This window comes from Nothobranchius furzeri, chromosome 4 (assembly GCF_043380555.1).
Source record: "Nothobranchius furzeri strain GRZ-AD chromosome 4, NfurGRZ-RIMD1, whole genome shotgun sequence".
NCBI lineage: Eukaryota > Metazoa > Chordata > Actinopteri > Cyprinodontiformes > Nothobranchiidae > Nothobranchius > Nothobranchius furzeri.
In genome coordinates this window covers 62293943-62313871 of record NC_091744.1, presented here as the reverse complement: position 1 = coordinate 62313871, position 19929 = coordinate 62293943, and the positions used below count along the sequence as shown (strand labels likewise).

The 19929-nt window shown below is 39.4% G+C and overlaps 2 protein-coding genes across 2 annotated transcripts; both read right to left on the bottom strand.

Annotated features, from left to right (window-relative positions):
- Positions 1–825: 825 nt before the first annotated feature.
- On the bottom strand, positions 826–9707 carry hbp1 (HMG-box transcription factor 1). Its single transcript, XM_015964164.3, has 11 exons — positions 9639–9707; positions 8259–8428; positions 7984–8161; positions 7345–7465; positions 7111–7225; positions 6824–6942; positions 5282–5438; positions 4967–5111; positions 4518–4805; positions 2416–2557; positions 826–1576 (listed from the first exon to the last, which is right to left on the bottom strand). Exons 2-11 carry the CDS (start codon positions 8329–8331, stop codon positions 1559–1561), a joined length of 1356 nt encoding a protein of 451 aa, XP_015819650.1. The 5' UTR covers positions 8332–8428; positions 9639–9707; the 3' UTR covers positions 826–1558.
- Positions 9708–11068: 1361 nt separating this feature from the next.
- Positions 11069–19137, bottom strand: LOC139069642 (cAMP-dependent protein kinase type II-beta regulatory subunit). The gene is made up of 11 exons (XM_070550314.1): positions 18733–19137; positions 17839–17874; positions 16371–16423; positions 16132–16215; positions 14496–14602; positions 14217–14370; positions 13019–13120; positions 12846–12920; positions 12690–12758; positions 12478–12613; positions 11069–11339 (listed from the first exon to the last, which is right to left on the bottom strand). Exons 1-11 carry the CDS (start codon positions 19001–19003, stop codon positions 11206–11208), a joined length of 1221 nt encoding a protein of 406 aa, XP_070406415.1. The 5' UTR covers positions 19004–19137; the 3' UTR covers positions 11069–11205.
- Between the last annotated feature and the right edge of the window lie 792 nt (positions 19138–19929).

Below are 19929 nucleotides of genomic sequence, written 5' to 3'. Positions count from 1 at the left end.
ATACCATCAAAGCTAAAAAGGGATCTTCCTGTCTGAGAAGGATCTTCACTACCTGAACTGCTTGCTCAGCCTCACTGTTACTTTGCAGATATTGCGGACTAGATGTCATATGCTTGAAATCATATTCCACACTAAACTTTCTGAACCCACCTGAAACAAGCTGAGGTCCATCATCACTCACCGGCACATCTGGAACACCATAACGTGTGAAAGTAGATTTCAGTTTCTCAATGACCTGGCTGCTCGTAGATGGTAAGTACAAGTTTTCCAAGCACCTCCAATAGTAATCTGTCACTACGAGATATGCATGTTTTTGGTGTTCACACAGGTCTACTCCTATTTTCTGCCGTGGCCTGGATGGTAACTCTGACAGTAATGGCTCCTTCATGTGTTGTTTTCCCTGCAGAACTGACACTGTTCTACTTTATTAATATCTTGTGAGATCCGTAGCCACTAAACTGACTGCTTGGCCCATTCCCTGCATGTAGTTAGCCCTTGATGACCATTCTGAATTTTCTCAACTCTGGGAATGCCAATACGATTCCCCCTGGTCATTAATCCCTCAATCACTGACAGCTACCCTTTAACCTTTAATCATCTCCAGTATCTGTTTTTCAAGCTCTTGGCCACCCTGATTGAATGTACTGCTTGATCGCTTGCAGTTGAGGGTCCAAAGCCGTGTGAACTCTGATGTTCTGGATCTTCTGTGGTGAAGTGAAGGCGTGACAAAGGACAGAGTCAATGTGAGCCGCAATATTGTCACAAAAGCTCAGGTCTCAGGTTAATGACAGCTACAACCGTACAAAAAATCCACACACCTTGATACAAAGTTTAAAAAATTATTTATAATATCATACAACGATAATTTTGTGCAAGGGGTTGTTGGTGCATTGAGACCTGTACATTATGAACAAAAGCACTTAAAAGACATGCCAACCTGAAAATGGGGTTAGTTTAACTAGTATACAATAGTTGTATGGGACCCGGTTACATTATTTTTTATAAAGTGCAGAAGAAAATAACCACTTACATTAAAAACCTGAAGTGTTTTTGCAATGTACTGTAACACCTCCAACTGGGTGGATAGACTTAATCAGAGACTGTACAAACTGTATGGGTTAAAAATCTGTCCAATATATTTCATCTTAAAAATATCAATATGGATAGTCGTAAAAAAGTTCTCTAAAAATGTTCTTTCATAGTTACAAATAGATGCTTTCCCTATTTCTCTTTTAAAGCATCTTGGTTTTGTTTTTGCCCGCCACTGAATAAGAAATGACCTGAAATACAAGTTTCACACATTTTCTTTGAAGGGAATAAGATGTTGCTGAAACAAAGGATGTAAGAAAATATATGCACGGTTACTGACTAGATTACATATTTCATATATATATTTTATAACTGTTTCGTAGTTATAATGTGTCAAGATTACAAAAGCAAGTGAAGTCAGCATCACAGTTAAATCTCAACAATACAGGAGAGCAAAGACGCAGAGCGGTCCAGAAAATTCAGCACCTCTGTGTAAAAACACCAGCAGATGAGGATTCTGGGGGATCTTCTAGGTCTGCTGGGAACCCTGTGAATAGAAAGAAACACCGAATCAGTGAGAAAAGCACTATGAAGCACAGGGTATCTGCAGGTTTAAGGGAGCCAAATTTAAGACTTTTTAAGACCTTTTTTAAGGCCAATTTGACCAGATTTAAGCTACTTTTTAAAATTAAATTTAAACTATAATTTCCAGCTATTGCGAATGTGGGATTAGCCATCCAGTTACCATAAAAGTTGCACGTCCCCATGGCGCAATCTCCCACTAGCTTAACCAGCTAATGTGCTCATCTAAAAAAGCCCCCTTTCACAACCAACTGAATGTGTACAGTTCTGCTTATGCCAATATCATACACAAAAAATGCTGAACACTAACTAGAAATTCATGAAAGTTGAAATAAAATAATCTTGTTTATTGGGTCTTTGGTAATTTAAGACCTTTGGAAACTGTATTTAAGGATTATTTGTCATTTTTAAGGATTTTTAAGGCCTTAAATTTGGAAAAGCAAATTTAAGACTTTTTAAGGACCCGCGGATACCCTGAAGCACTATGCTTTTGTATGACCTTCTTCAACCCCCCTCTTTATTCTGCTCTCCCAACCTTCTCCCACCTTCCTCAGGATCCACTGATTTCCTTCTTCACTATTCACTCTCTCTCTTTCTTAACAAATTTTTAAAATCACAATTACCAATTTTTGCTCATTTCAAATATATTTTAAAAACATTTTCTAAATGCTTTTTTATATTTTTACTTTTTTTTGTTTTTGTGAAGCGCCTCGTGATTTTTATCTTGAGAGGCGCTATAGAAATGATATTTTCTTCTTCTTCTATGAAAAGGTGCTAAGAATGTTAATTATTAATGCTCCTTACCGAGTTGGTTCGTTTACGTTTCCAGCAGTCGGGATTGAGTCTTTTCTGCTCCTCGGCCAAAGCCTTGGCTTCCATGGTGTACATCCTCCTCTCTTCACTCTTCATCTTCTTCCACTTATCACCAAGGATGACACTAATGGCTCTAGAGGGAATGTTTGGAAACAAAGAAAAATGTATTCCTTTTTGGTTGTCGTTTCTTTTAACTTTTTTTCCAGAGAAAAAAAATCTACTTCTTATCATTTCACAACATCTGAAACCAAAGCTCTAAAAAATAAACACACAGATTTCTATATATGTTCCACTTATAAATGATCAAACTGATTACTTGGAGAGTTTACAAGCTACTTTTACCCTTAATCAGGGCAAGCATTACTCATTTTGTATAATCGATATAAGTCTGTTCATCGTGGTGTTTGTAAAAACAGACGGCTGACTCTAATATGTTCATCCATTTGTTCCATCTTCTATCATGTTTTAATGGTACCAACTGCTGAGCTCAAGAATGCTTAACTAGCTTCTAATGTTCCACAAAAGCCTTTAAATAAGCATCAAGTCACATCAATGAGCTTAGACACAAACCAGACTCAACATCAACTTTGTGAAAAACATTCAGTTCAAATCTTGTAACTCATTCACTGCCAGTCGTCATTTTAAATCCAACCATTAACTGCCAATGACGACTAAAGTAGTCATTTGCATTTTTTACTGTCTGGGCGTCGGAACGAGCCCCCACACCGTGAGAACAAACATCCCAGCTCTAAAGCCGATCTTCATCTGTGCACGTCACACATCATGTGATCAGGAAGCAGAAAATCCATGTGTTAGGAGATCGTTTTGGGCCGCTGCTGTAAAAGAAAGTGAGGCGTGAACCGGAAAAGCTTCTGCCGATCACAAATCGACAACGGATTATGAATGAACGGATAACACTCAAAACACGCAGATTCTTCCTGATGTAAGAGGTGAGTTTACGTTGTTTTTAGTTTTGGCGTTGACATCATCATACAGTGCAACATTCTGTGACTCTTAAAAAAACTGTAAAAATGCTGAAAAACACTGGCAGCGAAGGGCTTTTCTACTCAGGAAACAGCTGGCAGTGAATGAGTTAACAGTGGTATCTAAATATGGGATTGATCATGAAAAATATTGTTTTAATTTGACAGAGCTAAAAGTGAGCTTAGCTTATGTAGTTTAATGATTTCCTTTAGAGATCTTGTTAGCATCAGGAGTAACTTATGGCTACTAGTGGTGAGCTCTGTCTGTTTAGCAAGATTACTCAACTTCAGTTCTGAGAAATACTTTACATAAAGACTGATAGGCTAATGACTAGTCCAGTATAAAGGTTTATACAGTAATGTTGCACGACCACCACAAATAGGTCAACAGGAGCTGTTTTAGGATGACAGTAATACACTTTAGTTTTGTATGAGCTCAGACTAGCTGTTAACTCATCAGTCCTGTGGGACTTTAACTTGGTTTCTCCAACTGAGGTTGTTCTTGAAGCTATCTGCTATGGCTAAGACAAGAATTTTACACAACACAATTCAAAATGGCTTAAAAATCCCTTAAACATTTAGCATGTTGATTTAGTGTTAACGTATAAAACAGGGGTGGGGAATCCTGGTCTGTCGAGAGACCGCCATCCTGCAACCCACTGACTGTTTGCTTTGCAATGTTGGTGTTTTATCTCCACAAATACCACAGGCCTGAAGTGGTTGTGCTGTGAGGTGGAGTTGCTAATGCTAATGGCTAGCTTTTCCTAGGCCCAGATGTTATCTGCCGTTTTTTGAACACTAAACCAACAGCCTTCCCCTTCGTGAGTCAAGATAGGTGAGTCCATTAATGTTAAGTGACAGTGTGATGTAGATCTGTCAGATTTTTCAAATCCTAGCATCTCACTGTCTATTTTCTATCAGAAGCTAAAGCAGGAGATAGGTGTAGAAGACTACTTTCATGTTGAGCCTGCACGGAACACTCGGGAGTGACCGATTATAACCAGAAACAATCATTAAAAATGTTGTTTTCAGTGAAGTTGACCTTTAAAAGGTTACACGTTTAAAAACATTTTCACATTTTGCTTCAATAAACTGCATTTCTCTGATCACCTGTTGTCCTTCCCTGGATACATCTGTGTGTACTCCACACGGTATTTCTTGGCAAAGAGCATGAAGGCATTCATTGGCCGCTTGCATTTTGTAGGAGTGGCACCACTGGCAGTCCCTGAGTAGTGGCTCCTGTGTGACTTGCTACTGGAGGATTGTGGGGAGGAGGACCGCTCCAGTTTATCACAGTCTGGACTGACAGCACCCCCGCTGGACAGAGAAGCCCTGCGCTGACGAGCCATGCTGCTGAGAACGTACACTGCAGAGGAATCTAGCGGGGTGAAGTCGTAGCTGCATACAGTACGGAAAACGAAGTCAAACACAATAAAACCTAATGACTTAAGTTCTGTTGTCAGGATTATTTTTACTTGTTTATTATTGACGTGAGCAAAACAGATCCAAACAAATGGGCATAAATCCCAAAAATATCCACAGTAAGATAAGCCTTTTACCTTCTGAAAGTGTCAAAAACAACGGAGTCGTCACAGTTAATAGCATCTGGGTGGTTTGGTGGCAGACATACATCTCCCAGCTGCATCTCATAGCATGGAATCCCATGGTGCACCACGGTAAGGCTTGGATAAAAGGATGACCACCCTGACAAACGCAGATAGTGAGTCATAAATTAGATGAGACTAAAAGCTTTTAGTTTAAACAGAACCCTGAAAAGTCTGCATTTATTTTCTCAGTGACTGATCTCATATAAATGTATAAAACTTGATATTGGATTGAAATCATGCTACAGAAATAAGCAAGTCCAACAGTACCTTTGTTTTTGACAAAAAATGGGTGATCCAATCGGCATTCAGCTGTTAGAAGTCCATTATCTGGTGAGCCAGGGTCAAAGGTCAGTTTAAGAACTGCCTGGCCAAAAGAGATTGTTTCTTCATGGTTGACCAGTTGAAGTCCATCTGAACCATATCTCTGTAGATAAAACAAACCGATATATTACCTCCGTCTTTACCAGGGGTTAAAGTCACTGTTACTGTGCAAGTTTTCTAGAGACAAATGACATAAATCCTGAAACATCTGTTTCTGTCACAGGACCATAAACGCACCACACAGAGAGTAGATGGATAATTCTACTTTGGCTTTGTGTCAGTATGCCATCTTGTGGCCAGTGCAAGAATAGTATAAATGAAATGATCTGACTCTAAAAACAGGGTGGGCAATAAAATAATAATAAATCAGATAGCCTTTTTTTTTTTTTGGCTAAATCACGATCACTATATTTTCCAATTCAACAATTCAAATCTTCTGGAAGTTATTTACCAGTAAAATACATCAATTTTAAAGTATATCTCTTCAGAGAAAATAGGATAAAAGATTTCAGAAACCTAAAATCCATCCATCCATCCATCCATCTATCCATCTATCTATCCATCTGAGTTGAGTGTGTGTCAAATGTCCCACAGGCACTTTCATTTATTATATATTTATGATTAATGTAAAATTATTTAAATTCCATCTTGAGGTGGCTCATATCCACAATATCGATTATCATGGTGTGCTTCTTCGATTCATAATCATTTATGTCCGCATCTTAATGCATCGATTATTAGATTATTTTCCTCAGCTCTACCGAGCACCCCAGCTAAGCAAACCAACAAGCTGCCTTAAAGGGAAAGTCACCCCAAAATCTACTTTTTCTTTTGCTGATAAACTATATAAATGTAATTTGGCACCTTAGGGCATCTTTGTAAAAGTTTACATTTTCTACCTAAAACTGTCAGTGTTGCACCCTCTTCAGGTAAAAATGCTACACTGCATTTTAATTTTAATCAGCCATCGATATTGGCTAAGAGGTACCCTCTGACATTAGCTGGTACCATATGATGTCACAATGTCATGGTGAGCCTGTGTGTGTGTGTGTGTGTGTGTGTGTGTGTGTGTGTGTGTGTGTGTGTGTGTGTGTGTGTGTATATTTGTATTTGTTAGCGGCTATGCACTCAGTCTGCCAGGCAACAGCATTTGTTGCATTTTTTAAACAGAGAGTGGAGTAAGATTCTGGTAGGGGTGACTTGCTCTTTAAACTTGCTCTGATTGGTTCATTAGTGTGACTGTCATGCTGACATCTATGGCAGACAGAAGCAAACTAGCAAATGCATGACTCAATGGAGAGAAAAAAAGACAAAATGTTGTGTGCCCATTGATGCGTCCAGAAATAATGGATCTGACGAGCCACAGAATGTAAATAGACGGTCCTACAATCGCCGAGCTTTGGTAGATTGTCATCACATCATAATCCTTAACAATCCTATATCGTCAGATCGTACGGCCCTACTCTAAATTCACTTTAGTTTCTTCACCTTGAGAGAAAATGAGGATTGCATCATGGCTTCATCATCCGAGTCATCATCTGAATCCCCCAGTTCATCAGCTTCCTGCCATTCCACATTAGGACCTCGATGGAAGCGCAGGCGAGTTCCTGAATATTAGCACAACAAAGTAACATGATGAATAACACAATGTCTAAAACTCTGCAAATACATGAAAATTATTTTTTTATCTGGGTAATTTAGTATAGGCTAAATTCACTTCAAAATGTCGAAATATGAGTGAACTAATAAAGCTATAGAGAAATGTTTATATCCACCTTTGAGGAAGCAGTGCCAGGTTGTGGAGGGCCAGGAATGAGACCATGCCATGTCTTCATCATCAGAAAATGACGAGGACATGGAGAAAACCCCGGACTCTGACTCACTGCTGGCCTGTGGTGGGTAAAAAGTCAAAATCAAAAAATGTTTAATTGCTTTTAGCAGAGAATAATCCTCAGCTCTACTGACATGAATTGTTCTTATGATTCTGGGGTACAAGACTGAGAAGTTACCCTGACACGCCTGCGCTCCCTGAAGTGGCCTCTGGAAGGGTTGGGTGCGCTGCTGGCTAACGGGGGCCGAGCATAGGAATGTAAACTATTGCTGCTTCCAAAGATGTGAACAGGAGATGACCTGAAATTGACAATGTGATGAATTTCATTCAGAAATTTTCATTTACAGTGGTTACACGTTTGTCAAGTAACAACATTTTTAGGACTGTGTTTGATATTTTGAAAGCAACAGTGGACTACAACTTAGTGCATTACTGCAGAAATGACATTTTTCTAATTCTGGCATGTTCTAAAAATAATGGTGCCTAAAAAATCACATTGATTAGAGGAGATAATTAAAAAAAAGCTTTTAAGATATGCTGCTAACTTTTTGTGTTATTACAAGTGTCAAGCCTCCATATAGGTCGCTTCTGTCAATGAGCCCCAGGACAGCTGTGGCTACATTGTAGCTCACCACCATACACCACCATAAGTGTCTGAATGAATGAATAAACGAATGAATGAAGGAAGGAATGAATGAATGATACACTGTATTGCTTTGGAGTCCTCTGGCCATGAAAGGTGCTACAAGCATGGGTCATTTATCATTTAGGTTTATGTCTCCTATGTGCATTCATTGCAGCATGTCTTAATACAAACCTCATGTGGGGAGCATCCTTGAGCAGAGGACTCTGAGGACTGGTGGCGATGTTAGCTAACTCAGTGAGCCAGTTGGTGTTAGGCGAGCAGCTGAGCTCCTGGTGAGACACAGCTCCAACCTGAAATAACCCCTGAGACCTCTGATCCTCCTCCACCTCCTGCAGCTCAGGCATGTCATCTGAGGGAAGATGGAGGTATTATTCATGCTAAAAAAATGATCAGAAAAAAAAGAAGAAATTGTGTTTGGCTTTTTATTTGCCAGTTTGAAACTTTACCGTATTCCATGTGGCACCCTGGTGAGGAAGGAAGGTCCTCATTACACTTGAGTGGATCAAATGATTCATCCATTCTGCAGGTATTCTTTTGTTTATTATTTTTATATACAAAAGACCTCACAGGGGTGTCGCTTATTTAGCTTCCGTCATCCAACTTGTTCAGGCATCAGCTGGTTCAGCCAAAACAAAAAGACAACATGAAATACTTTAAAATTAAGTTGTAACAGCTGCTGAACTATATATATTTAAAAGATACCTAATAAAGTTTCGGGTCCGAACTGTTACATGAATATGGTGTCAAACTAGTGAGTCTATCCCATTTAAATCGTGTTTCACTGTGACACGATAATAGATTTTATTATAAAATACCAATTACATCATACACATTAAGTGGTCCAGACAGGAATAGTTTTAATCATTGATAACAGTAATCTAATGAAAAATGTAGCAGCCTTTACTGAATCCTTTGTTTGTACTATACCTCTGTTGAAAGTCACGTGACTATTTCTGCGCGGAGGCCTTGTTTATAAATTTGAGATTTGACGCATGCGCACCAACACTCATTCATTCATAACTGCGCAGCTGAGCTAAAGTGATAAATACATAAAAACTGGTCCTGAAAAATGTCATACAGAAACTAAAATACGTTAAAATGCAGATGTAACTTCACGAATTAATATTGGTGTCAAAATAGTTTTATACACATTTCAAATGTGGAGTTTCTTCAAGAAATGCGACAACACTATGAAAGAAACGCTTTGCTGTCAACATCGAATGAATTAGCTCACCAACAAGTACTTATTTGTTATTTTCGCAATCTGTTGTAAAAAGCGCTGATGTTTTTTTTTTCTTCACAGCCCCGAATGCAATGGTAATGCAACTAATAAATGGATTAAACGGCACCACGTTCAAAGGACACGAGTTAAAGGGCAGGCCTACTTTGTCCTTTCTTTTTAAAGAGCAGAAGAACGCTCGCGGCTCGAACCCACAGCCTCTCGGGTCTAACGCTGTAAACAAAAGAATGTCAACAAGTTGAGGCATGACGCAACCGCTGTTCCGTTCTAAATGAATGACACGATAACCCACGAAATCATTTAAACCACATTTTCGCGTTAAGTAAAGCCATTTTCGCCAATTAAAGAACTTGTTTTATCACACAAAAGTGCCCTCGGTGGGTTTCTGGTCATCAAAACAACAAGCGTCACAGCGAGAAAAAAACATTCTCGATCTCAACATGTCGTTTCTCGTGAAACAAAACGATGACAACCTCAATAAAACCTCGTGTTGGGGCTAAAGAGACGTGGATGGCACAAAGATCGCGTAAAAAAACTGTTTGAGACGTATATTTCTTCGAAAAAGAGTACTTAACTTCCCACTTACCAAACCTATCGCCATCAAGAAACTCTGAAGCGTTCACTCGAGAGGTGGGATTCAGTGGTTCTAAAGAAAGCCACCTATTGGTTGACAAAAACGTCAGTAAGAGAAATACGTGCATCGAATTGGTTAAAATATCACTGAACGTGGAAAAGGCGGTGCATAGTTTGTTATTCTTGCTGTGATTGGCTGAAGTTGTATGCCTGTCACTAGTCAGTAACAGCTGATTGGCAAAACTGTGAACAATACATTGTGCTTTCTCTGCAATGTTGCAGCTACAGCTATACAGCTGCTTTATTTACAAGTTATTTTATCGTTATGATTACAACTAGAGCTCTCTGTTGTAATATCTAACAAGTAAGTAATTCAATGCCTTCAATGTGAATGAATGAATAAATAAATGGAGAATAAACCATTTTTGAGACAACCCCACCCCTAAAGATATGCCTTACTGCTTTATGGACATCATGCAATGTTATCATGTTACACAGATTTATAAAATGTTTTTTATTGACATGAAAATTGAAACAACGTTTGTAGCCATTGTTGTGGTTTAGCCATCAAATAGTAAAACTGCTACCAGATGGTGGTGGAGGGGAAATCAGCATTTTTAAATGTTAACACGGTTCAAAACAATTTCAGCAGCAGACAGAATACAGAAGACTTCAGTTACTTAAACAGAAGAAGAAAAAGAACTGCAAAAAGTTATTGGCAGAGGTAGACAACAACGATGCATGTCTTAAAAATGTATATTTCACCAACACGAAATGAGTTAAAATTTACAATAAAACACAGCAAAATCAATTCTCTTGAGACACCACTTATAATGACTACAGAGTAGAGGGGATGTTGTTAAAAGTGGGTCCAACAGTAAATAGTTAAAAATTTACAGCAATGTGTTGTATTTTGTTACAAAACTATCAGCTATGTTTCTGAAGTTTGCTTTGTTGAAAAAGCAGAGCATTGGGCAAAAAGCCACAAACATGTACTAACAGTAATTATGGGGATGGATTTAAAGATTTCAGTCTGATGACTAACAAACGTATTTTCGTATGACGGCTAACTACATTTTGCTGTAATCAAAAGTCCTGATTTTTCTCATGTTGCACCTCCGCTGACAAACAAAGGAGGCAAATCTGCTCACAATTATCCAGTAAGAGTAACTAGCTTTGGCACCCAGTTCATGAAAAGCATGGATCAGAAATGTACACATTATGCATTACTGCTATACCGTTATGAAGAAAAGCGAAAGTTAGTGTTCATTTACCAACAAATAAAGCACTTGGCACCAACAAGTAAAATGCACACATATTTTAGGGTGAAAATCATGGCAAATGTAATTAAACAAGCATCTACGCAACTCTGCTTTGGCTTACTGCAGCTGTGACGTTCGGTTGCAAACTCAACACGTCTTGTTTCAGATGTAGAGTGGTGGATATTTACATGTCTTGTTTTCTGTTTTCTTAAAAAAGCTTGTTTAAAGTAGTAACATGGAAAACATCCATATAAGCCTCTTTTTTGTGTATGAGTGTGTTTTGTATCATCTTGATTATGGTCCATTGGAGGAGTCACCTCATGCATTCTGTTGTTCAATCTCAGGGCTACTTCCAAACAAGGTCACCAGCTGCTCCTCGTAGTTAGCAATGTTCCTCTTCATGATGTCCATGCATGGGCCGAGCAGTCTCTCAAAGGCTTTAACGTCCATGACTAACAAAAAGGAAGGGATAAGGAATTGTTTTACAGAAATTAAATAATGTAGACTAAAGCTGTCCAAACATTTTCAAGACGAGGGTCAAAAAGCATCTAATTAGTAGTCGTAGGTCACAAAATTTGGATTTTTTTTAAAAGACCAACAAATAATGGTGATTTGTTTTTATTGCACTCCTTAAAATAGGTCCAAACTTGGCCTATTAAAAATCTGAACGTAATTTTTTTTTAAGTATTGATCTACATTAAAAGCCTGCTGGAGAGACAAAATTAATTAATGTAGAAATACAATCGGAGACCGAGCTAAATCAAATTCCTTCTGGGCAGCACTTTGGACATACCTGATGTCGACTCATAAGCAGTAATCTGGACTGTTCTGAAGAATGTAAACTTTCTTCCTTTACTGAACCTTAAATAGAATTTTAAAACATCAGAATAAGAAAGTAAGACGAGCTTCCAGACAATTTCAGTCCTGGATGTTTGTACTTCAAAGAAGATGAGAAACTACTCTTTGAAAAGAAAGTACCCAAGTGAATCTTTGGGAGTACAAAAGATAGTGACCGGGGTAGACCCGCAAAAAAACTGTGAGCTTTTGTTGGTCGCCTTGTAGATATGGCAGTGCACCTGATGAGAGCTTTCTGTCATCAGAGTGTTCTCCAGCATTTGTCATGATAACTGAGGTGATCCCAAAATCAGGAAACCTTTGTCTGTTTTATGTTTATTATGTACCAACGTTTTTTTGTTACATTTTAACGTTATCAAAGCAAACATATGTTTGGTATGTGGATTCAAAAAGACGTCTGAAAATACATTCATGAAAAAACTGACAAAATACCTAAACTTGTTTATCTATATTTTAAGTTTATAGCATCACATTTTCCTTAGTGTGCTTTATTTTAAAGCACTTATTAGATATTATTTAGTGAAACTGTTGTATAAATCAACTCCAGCAATGAGTGCAATAATTCACATTTTGGGGTTTGGGGGTATTTATAAAATAGACCTGAACATTTATCAGGTTTGTCAAATACTCTTAATAGCACAAGCTAAAATATTTCAAAAACAGTAACAACAGAATTGTATTTATGAGCATTTATGAGCTATGACCCTTCAAAACATAGAACTGTACAAAATGTACCCAAGCATTTGACACTCCCCACAGCATAGGCAGATGCAGCTCTGGGCTTGTTTGTGACAAGAGCCAACTCTCCAAAATACTGGCCCCTTGTGCATGTGGCAATATCCACCTCCTCTTCCTCCTGGTCTGTTTTTGTCTGGAATGATAAACACATGTTATCACATGTTAATACAGTAACTATATATGAAAGTTTCCTCAGAATAAATAAATACCCGGCTTCTCTTCATGGTGATTCTAACTTGGCCACTCTCCACGATGTAGAAGCAATCTGCTAAATCACCCTGTCATGAAAAACAATATGACCTTCTGAGCACAAAAACTAGCAACTCAAATTTTACAGACACAAAACTAATTTAAAGTGTCTTCACCTGAGCAATGATCTGCTGTGAATCATTGTACACCCTAGTGGTTAGCACGTCCACCACCTTCATTCTCTCTGACACCTGCCGACAAAATGAAATGTGTTTTTTTTTACACTTTTACTGTAACAACATGATGCAGTTTGTTGCCACTTGAGTAAAAAAGCTCATCTTTTGTTTACCTCTAAGGATGTGAGCAGTGGTAGTGTTTCAATAAATGCTTCATACATCTTCCTCTTCTTGGCGTTGTTCTTCACTATGATCCTCCTGAATGTCAGTCGATCCTGAAACACAGGTATATATTTTGTCTTGTTATACACAGCCATGCACTGTTACGAAATACATTTCTGCAAGAAAAAAAATCAACGTCGTTTTCAATAATCAAACCAGGAAGCACAAAAACACTGTTGTGGACAAATAGGGATGCAATCCATAATTCTGCATTCTCCTCACGTTGCATTTCCTCTACTGCTGCAGGTTTCTCTGCCTTCTCCGCAAACATTTAAACCGGATTACACAGCAGGTGTCAATAGAAGCCTGCTTTAAGTAAGCAAATCATTTACTGTCAAAAGGGACGATAGGGGGCGCTCTAGCGTGTCGTTTTGCATTATTTCAGTAATAAAATGTTAAAAGAAACCTTTATTGTTTCATTAATTCAGAACAAAATAATACAAAACAGATTTCAAAACGTAGTTGCATGAAGCAGATTTAGCTGCAGATGGTGTTTTTTAGCAATCCCTCCTCAAGCAAACCAACCCAACAGCTCCAGTGGTTAAAGCCTTAGTCTTACCATGACACACCTCCATTAAAGCTCCACTGTAATCTTCTGTTAGCTCAGAGACTCGTTGGCACCACACCTAATGCCCAATCCGATGCACATTAAACAGGGACTGCTGCTTGATCACAGACTAAACTGTTCACTTGGAGTGCTCAGGTCAGCAGAGGATACCACGGCATCGCTCACCAGTCTCGCAGAGATGACATAACAGGGCTGTTACCCACTTTTTAAGGACACACACTTCACTGAGTCATGAATAAATGAGATGTTTTACATAAAGAGGTCTGGCAGCAACTGAGTTCTTCATTTTCTGCTCTGATCCAGGACCAGTTTTGTGTGAAATAAATGAACTGTCTGATTGAAACGGACATTACATTAATAAAGTTTAAAATAGGATATGTTTGATTTTAAAATGTTTGCCAAAACAGGTAAAGGCTTATAATGATGTTTATGTAACAATTTCAGTTTGCATGTTGTTACCTTCAGAATTAGCATCAGTGCCAGTGTGTTTTTACTGCAGACAACTGACTGCACAGAGTGATATTAAAACCTGAGCAAGGAGCCCGCTGTGCTCCAGTAGAACTATGTGCTGGTTTACTCACCAGGCACCAAAGGGCTCCAGGCGAGGTTGCAATTATTGTGGCTGCTCTTGGGGTGTTGTACATCAGCGCCAGCTCTCCAAAGCTGCCTCTGTTGTCATAGCAGCCCACCAGCTTCTCTGCGTTGTCAACCTTCACGAAAATGTTAAATGTCCCGCTGGAGGAAAATATAATCATCAAATCAAAAATTTAAATAAATATTTTATCCCAAAAATAACCTAGATTTTTAAATTGTTTTTTTACATTTAGAACATTTTGAAAACTATGTGTCACAGTAAGCACCTTTCTATTACATAGAAGTTATCCCCATCATCATCTTGATCAATGATGTGTTCTCCTTCTGTGCAGAACTTTTCAAACATGGCATCCAGAACCTGGGACATCTGCTCCTGAAAGCAGAGAGAAACACACGTTGTCTATTTAATCCTTAATGTTCAATACACTTAGTTCTAAGATCTCCATCTCTTTCACAGGATTAGTAAATTCCTCAAAATAAAACTGTGGCATCCAGTGCGGTATGTGACTTCTGCCCCCATTAAAGAACCGTGTAACATGTGGCAAATGTCAATTTTCTTATTATATAATTACATAATAAAATCACGTTAAAGCTGTTATAGCGAATCTGAACAAGCTAGGTTTTGAATGCAAACACGTCATCTAACACTCACCCCTCCCCTCGAGTATCTTCCCTGGATCACCGCCCACCCGAACCAGAAACCCGCATTTGCTATGGAAACGGGATAGAGCTAAACACCAGTTGCTGTTTTCTAGGTCCAAACATCTTTTGTTGTCCGTGACTTCAAACAGTGTATGTCTTTTTGGGACTAAGTTGAAGTGGTAGCAGCCGGCTGTTTCTCCTGCTCTGATATCCTTTATGCTGTTTCTTTTTGGAAATTGGATTATCTATTTTTATTTGTTCTTCTAATTGCTGAAGGTTACAACAATAGCCTACTGCCTTTGTGTATTTACCTGCATTGTTTATTTTCTATTCTCCTGCGCTGCCTTATAGAGTCACTGTGGGATTTATAAATTCTATTCTTGTTCTTGTTCTATTCTATTCTATGCTATTCTATTCTATTCTTGTTCTTGTTCTATTCTATCTATTTTAGGCAAATGCGAGAGAACCATTTTACTAATCTTTTTCTTTTTATCTCCACAATATATTTATAGCTATACTATGTTATAACGATTTACCGGTCGGTCTACGTTCCTACCCTCATCTATGATCATGAGCTTTGGGTAGTGACCGAAAGAGTGAGATCGCGGATACAAGCGGCCAAAAAGAGTTTTCTCCACAGGATGGCTGGGCTCTCTCTTAGAGATAGAGAAAGAAGCTTGGTCATCTGGGAGGGGCTCGGAGTAGACCCACTGCTCCTCCACATCAAGAGGAGCCAGTTGAGGTGGCTCGGGCATCTGGTCAGGATGCCTCCATGGTGAGGTTTTCTGGACACGTCCAACCAGGAGGAGGCTTAAATGGAGATCCAGGACACGTTGGAGGGAGTTTGTCTCTCACCTGGCCTTGGGATTCCCTCGGAAGAGCTAGCCCAAGTGGTTGGGGAGAGAGAATTCCTCTCGACTTAGGCTACTGCCCCCTCGACCCGACTCCGGATAAGCGGAAGAAGAAGGATGGATGGATGGATGGATGGATATGTTAGAACATTGTTAAGAGTCATGAACAATTTTTACGTCAAATAGTTTATCTAATTTTCGATTACAGTTTTAACATTTTCAAATTGACAATTCAGTGAAACATCCAACTATTGTCTCCTGTCCTGCTTTTATGGGTTGAAAGTGTTTGGAAATTGTTTTCCCAAATCAAACATCTTTCTCTAAGCATGCAACAAAAACCTGCAGCCTCAGGCCATCCATGGTTCCATGGTTTTATGATGGCTTTAAGTGAAACAAATAATTTGCTCACTGGATCCAGGTTCTTGAACAGAAGAATGTCCTTGCATGCTTCCTGTAGTCTATATCTCTGCTCATCGGTTTTGGGGTAAGTGACCTGCAACACAAAGCAAAAATAAGCCAATTTAAGAGTGTCATTGTAAAACATGAACCTTAACCAGTATGAAACATGGTGCATGCGAGAAAGCTAACAAATAACATACATGCTACTAACGAGAAAGAGATGGACCCAAACTTCTATCTACAGCTTACCCGTGGTTCCTTATCTTCATCATCTTCATCTGGATTGAAGGCCTCAGCACAAACTGTGTTAGAGAAAGATCAACGGAGGTAAGTAAACTACATTTATACCAGTTGTGATAACTGATGCCATTGCTTCTCTCTTTAGGATACCCTGTCCAATGGATTCATTCAGCTCCATCATCACTGAGAACGCTTCAGGAGAACATTCTTTATTTTCCATTTCACTTCTTTATGTAAAAATGAATCCTCCTGTATAAGCAAATATAAAGGAAGTCGTCCTTCTTGTGTGTGTAATGACACATGTTGTATACATGTTGCATGGCTCCTTCTTTACTATTTTCATTGTTAACCTGCTGACTTAGTTTTATCTTTAGATTTTGCTCAAAATATTTTTTGATTTCAGTGTTTTCTGCAGAGCACTACTTATGGCTGTTGTTGTAACAAAACAGTTTTCTTCTGCAAATACATTAGAATGCATTCTTTGGATGAATTAATGTATTATTTTGTGACTAAACACTGATAGCCTCATTGTGCTTCATCCAAATCAGAGGTGAAATTGTTCATCTTTTGGCTAAACCTGTGGCAGCAGTAGCTCAACAGGTAGAGCGGGTTGTCCAGTAATCGTAAGGTTGCAGGTTCGATCCTGGCTCCGGACAGAGAATTCTGCTGTTGTGTCCTTGGGCAAGACACTTAACCCACCTTGCCTGCTGGTGGTGGTCGGAGGGACTGCCGGTGCCTGTGCTCGGCAGCCTCGCCTCTGTCAGTGCGCCCCAGGGCAGCTGTGGCTACATCGTAGCTCATCACCATCAGTGTGTGAATGAGTGTGTGAATGGATGAATGATACACTGTAGTGTAAAGTGCTTTGGAGTCCTTACTCTGAGAGGCGCTATAAAAGTGTGGGTCATTTATCATTTAAACCTCAGAAGAGATAAACGTTTTGGATGGAAGACCTTAAAGATACAGAATTTCACATTCAATTTATATAATAAAATGTAAGTACAAGTGACATGATTTTAAGCATTTTAGACTCCTAAAAGGAAATGTTCCTGCATGTGTGTAAATGAGCATGAGGATCAGTCAGGGGCAACATTAATCATACCCTTAGATTTTAAACCCTAGTTAGATATATTTATGTTCAAATAGATACTAAATGTTTTGCAGAATATTCCTCACACTTTTTATATTGGAAAAACTGCAGCCATCCGTTCCAGTGCAGAGCTACAACTTTACCACTATTCTTAGCCAGAGATAATTAAGGACCACTTCTTGCCCTGATTTCTGCACCCACGTCACTCACTGATATTATAAACCAAGTTCACCACGAAGTGGCTTCACACACTGTTATAAATCAATCCTATTATTATAAGGGAAGGGACAGTTACAACAGACAGATGGAAAATTTCCCCCCGACATTCAGATGAGATGATACTGTCCAGACTTTTCCCTTTAATACGTCAGGCATCCCAACGTAACTCACCTGATGCTCTTCTGATGAATCTGTTTATCACCGGAGCTGTAAAACATAAAAGCCAGGTGTTAAACTTGCTCTTGTTGGAAATGGTTTAGGTTGCTGCAGTTCTGGAGCATTGCTCTTGGGGATCCATATTCATTGGGGGTAAAACCTGAATGAGAACATCTGCTTTGAAGTGGGTTTAGGGTCTTTGAATAATGCCACAAAAGGTCAGAATGAAAAATGCATTAGGAGGTCATTCACAGACATCCTGCAGGCGGTGCTGACTCAATGAAAGTGCCCCCCCCCCCCCCCCCCCCCCCAAAAAAAGACTATTAAACTAATGAATGTGGTGCACCTGCATTTATGTAACCAGATGGTCCCCAGACCCCACTACTCCCATTGATGATAGGTCAGAGCTCTGCTGTCTAGCAACCCTGCACTGATTACTCTTATAAGCTACAATTTAGTGCATACCAGATCATTTGACCATATCCATGCCATGTTTGAAAGCATTGAATATATAATTTGTCTTATTTTCTATTAGCTAAGGAGGGTAAATAGGCCCATCTGGGCCTGCATCTGAGACTGCAAATATTCAACCCCATCCACTCCTACTCTGAGTGCTTTTTAGCACACTGTGGTGCCGGCGTTGAGATGGCAGCTGTTTGGTATTTAAGGATCATTTTCTCGCACAGACACATTGTGACCATCGCTCATCCTCTGTGACCGTATATGGCAACTGACAGCGCGGCGGTGGTGGATGCAAGGTGGCGGAGCGCCGGTGCATCAGTCATTATCCCCCACCGCTGCGACGCGTGCCCATGCTTCAAATAACATTAAGGTCATCCGCATTCACGTGCGTTTCTCACAGTCGTGTTTAGATAAAAGACAAAGGAAAGCAGCAACCGTTCAGACCACCTGTGAATTCCTCGTCGTCATCGTCGTCGTCGTCGTCCTCTCCGTTCTCGGAATCGATCTGCATGGCCTCGTCAATAAAATTGACCGCTTTTCCTGATCTCGGGGCCGAATTTTGCTCATTGCCAAATGAGGCCTCTTTGGTCTCGCTGTCCTTCAGCTGGGTGAAGTACTGCAACGCAAACTCGAGCAAGTCCCTGGGCTGATTCCTCAACACTTCCACGGTAAAGCTTTGTAACAGCTCCGTCAGTCCTTCAGGAATTTCTATACTCATTCCTGTTTTCAGTCTATGAATGTGGACAAAACCGATCTGCTGCAAGTCCAAGATGAAGGGGAGAAGAAGAAGGGATGCACGCGCAGCTGAGATTAGGAATAAGCGGGTGTGCCACGAGCTGTCCACAGCGGATCCTCTCTTTTTCCTGAATGAAAATGGCTCTGGATTTTGGTCCAAGCATCATCTTCTGCTGCTGCTGCTTCTGGCTATAGGAAACCCACGCATGTGACCCAGGAATCCATGGCAACCACCTATCCAGGGATTGCGTAGATGAGCGGCAGCGGCGCAGAAACTGCAGTCTGTCACAAAATACAAATTATGGGAAGGAGAATCGCCGTGGTGGCTCTTTCCCACAATCTGAGCTGTAAAGGATTTATTTCGTCTTCTGTGCAGCAATTTTGTCAATCAGGTTTTATTCTGAGATGAGATAAAATAAAAGTAAATTTGCAAACAGGAAAATGTGTGAAGTTATTTAATCAGATAAATATTAAAACAGTTTATCGGCAAGATTATATTTTTGCACCATTTAAACTAAAGTAGGCTAAAAGGGAAGCTGAAGTTTATTGTAAAAAGAATGGCTCCCATAGCTGATCCATCTCTTATGGACCTGCTTTTCATTTTTCTCTGAGGCAAAAAGTGAATACGCCTGATGCACAACAAGACATTTTAAAACATTTTTGCAGATCTAAGTTTGGTAATAATCATGGAGCAAATGTCTAGCTCCCTCTCTAAAACATTACTCAAAGCTTGCTACCCAAATTCCAGTTCTGACACAAGACGAAATATAATCTACTCATTTGTTTGAAATGCATTTGTTTTGCAAAAACAGACACGTTCTTGCATTTATTTCTTTTCAAGTTCACTAAAAATATAAATTAATCAGGGATTTCGACTAAAATGTTTAGATTTTTTTGCAAAGACTTTTT

Coding starts and splice junctions, on each gene's coding strand:
- hbp1 (XM_015964164.3), bottom strand. CDS start 8,331: ATGGATGAATCATTTGATCCACTCAAGTGTAATGAGGACCTTCCTTCC. Junction 8,162..8,258: donor AGGGTGCCACATGGAATACG/GTAAAGTTTCAA, acceptor ATCTTCCCTCAG/ATGACATGCCTGAGCTGCAG. Junction 7,466..7,983: donor AAGGATGCTCCCCACATGAG/GTTTGTATTAAG, acceptor TGTCAATTTCAG/GTCATCTCCTGTTCACATCT.
- LOC139069642 (XM_070550314.1), bottom strand. CDS start 19,003: ATGAGTATAGAAATTCCTGAAGGACTGACGGAGCTGTTACAAAGCTTT. Junction 17,875..18,732: donor TGACGACGAGGAATTCACAG/GTGGTCTGAACG, acceptor TATGTTTTACAG/CTCCGGTGATAAACAGATTC. Junction 13,121..14,216: donor CTGGAGCCCTTTGGTGCCTG/GTGAGTAAACCA, acceptor CCTGTGTTTCAG/GATCGACTGACATTCAGGAG.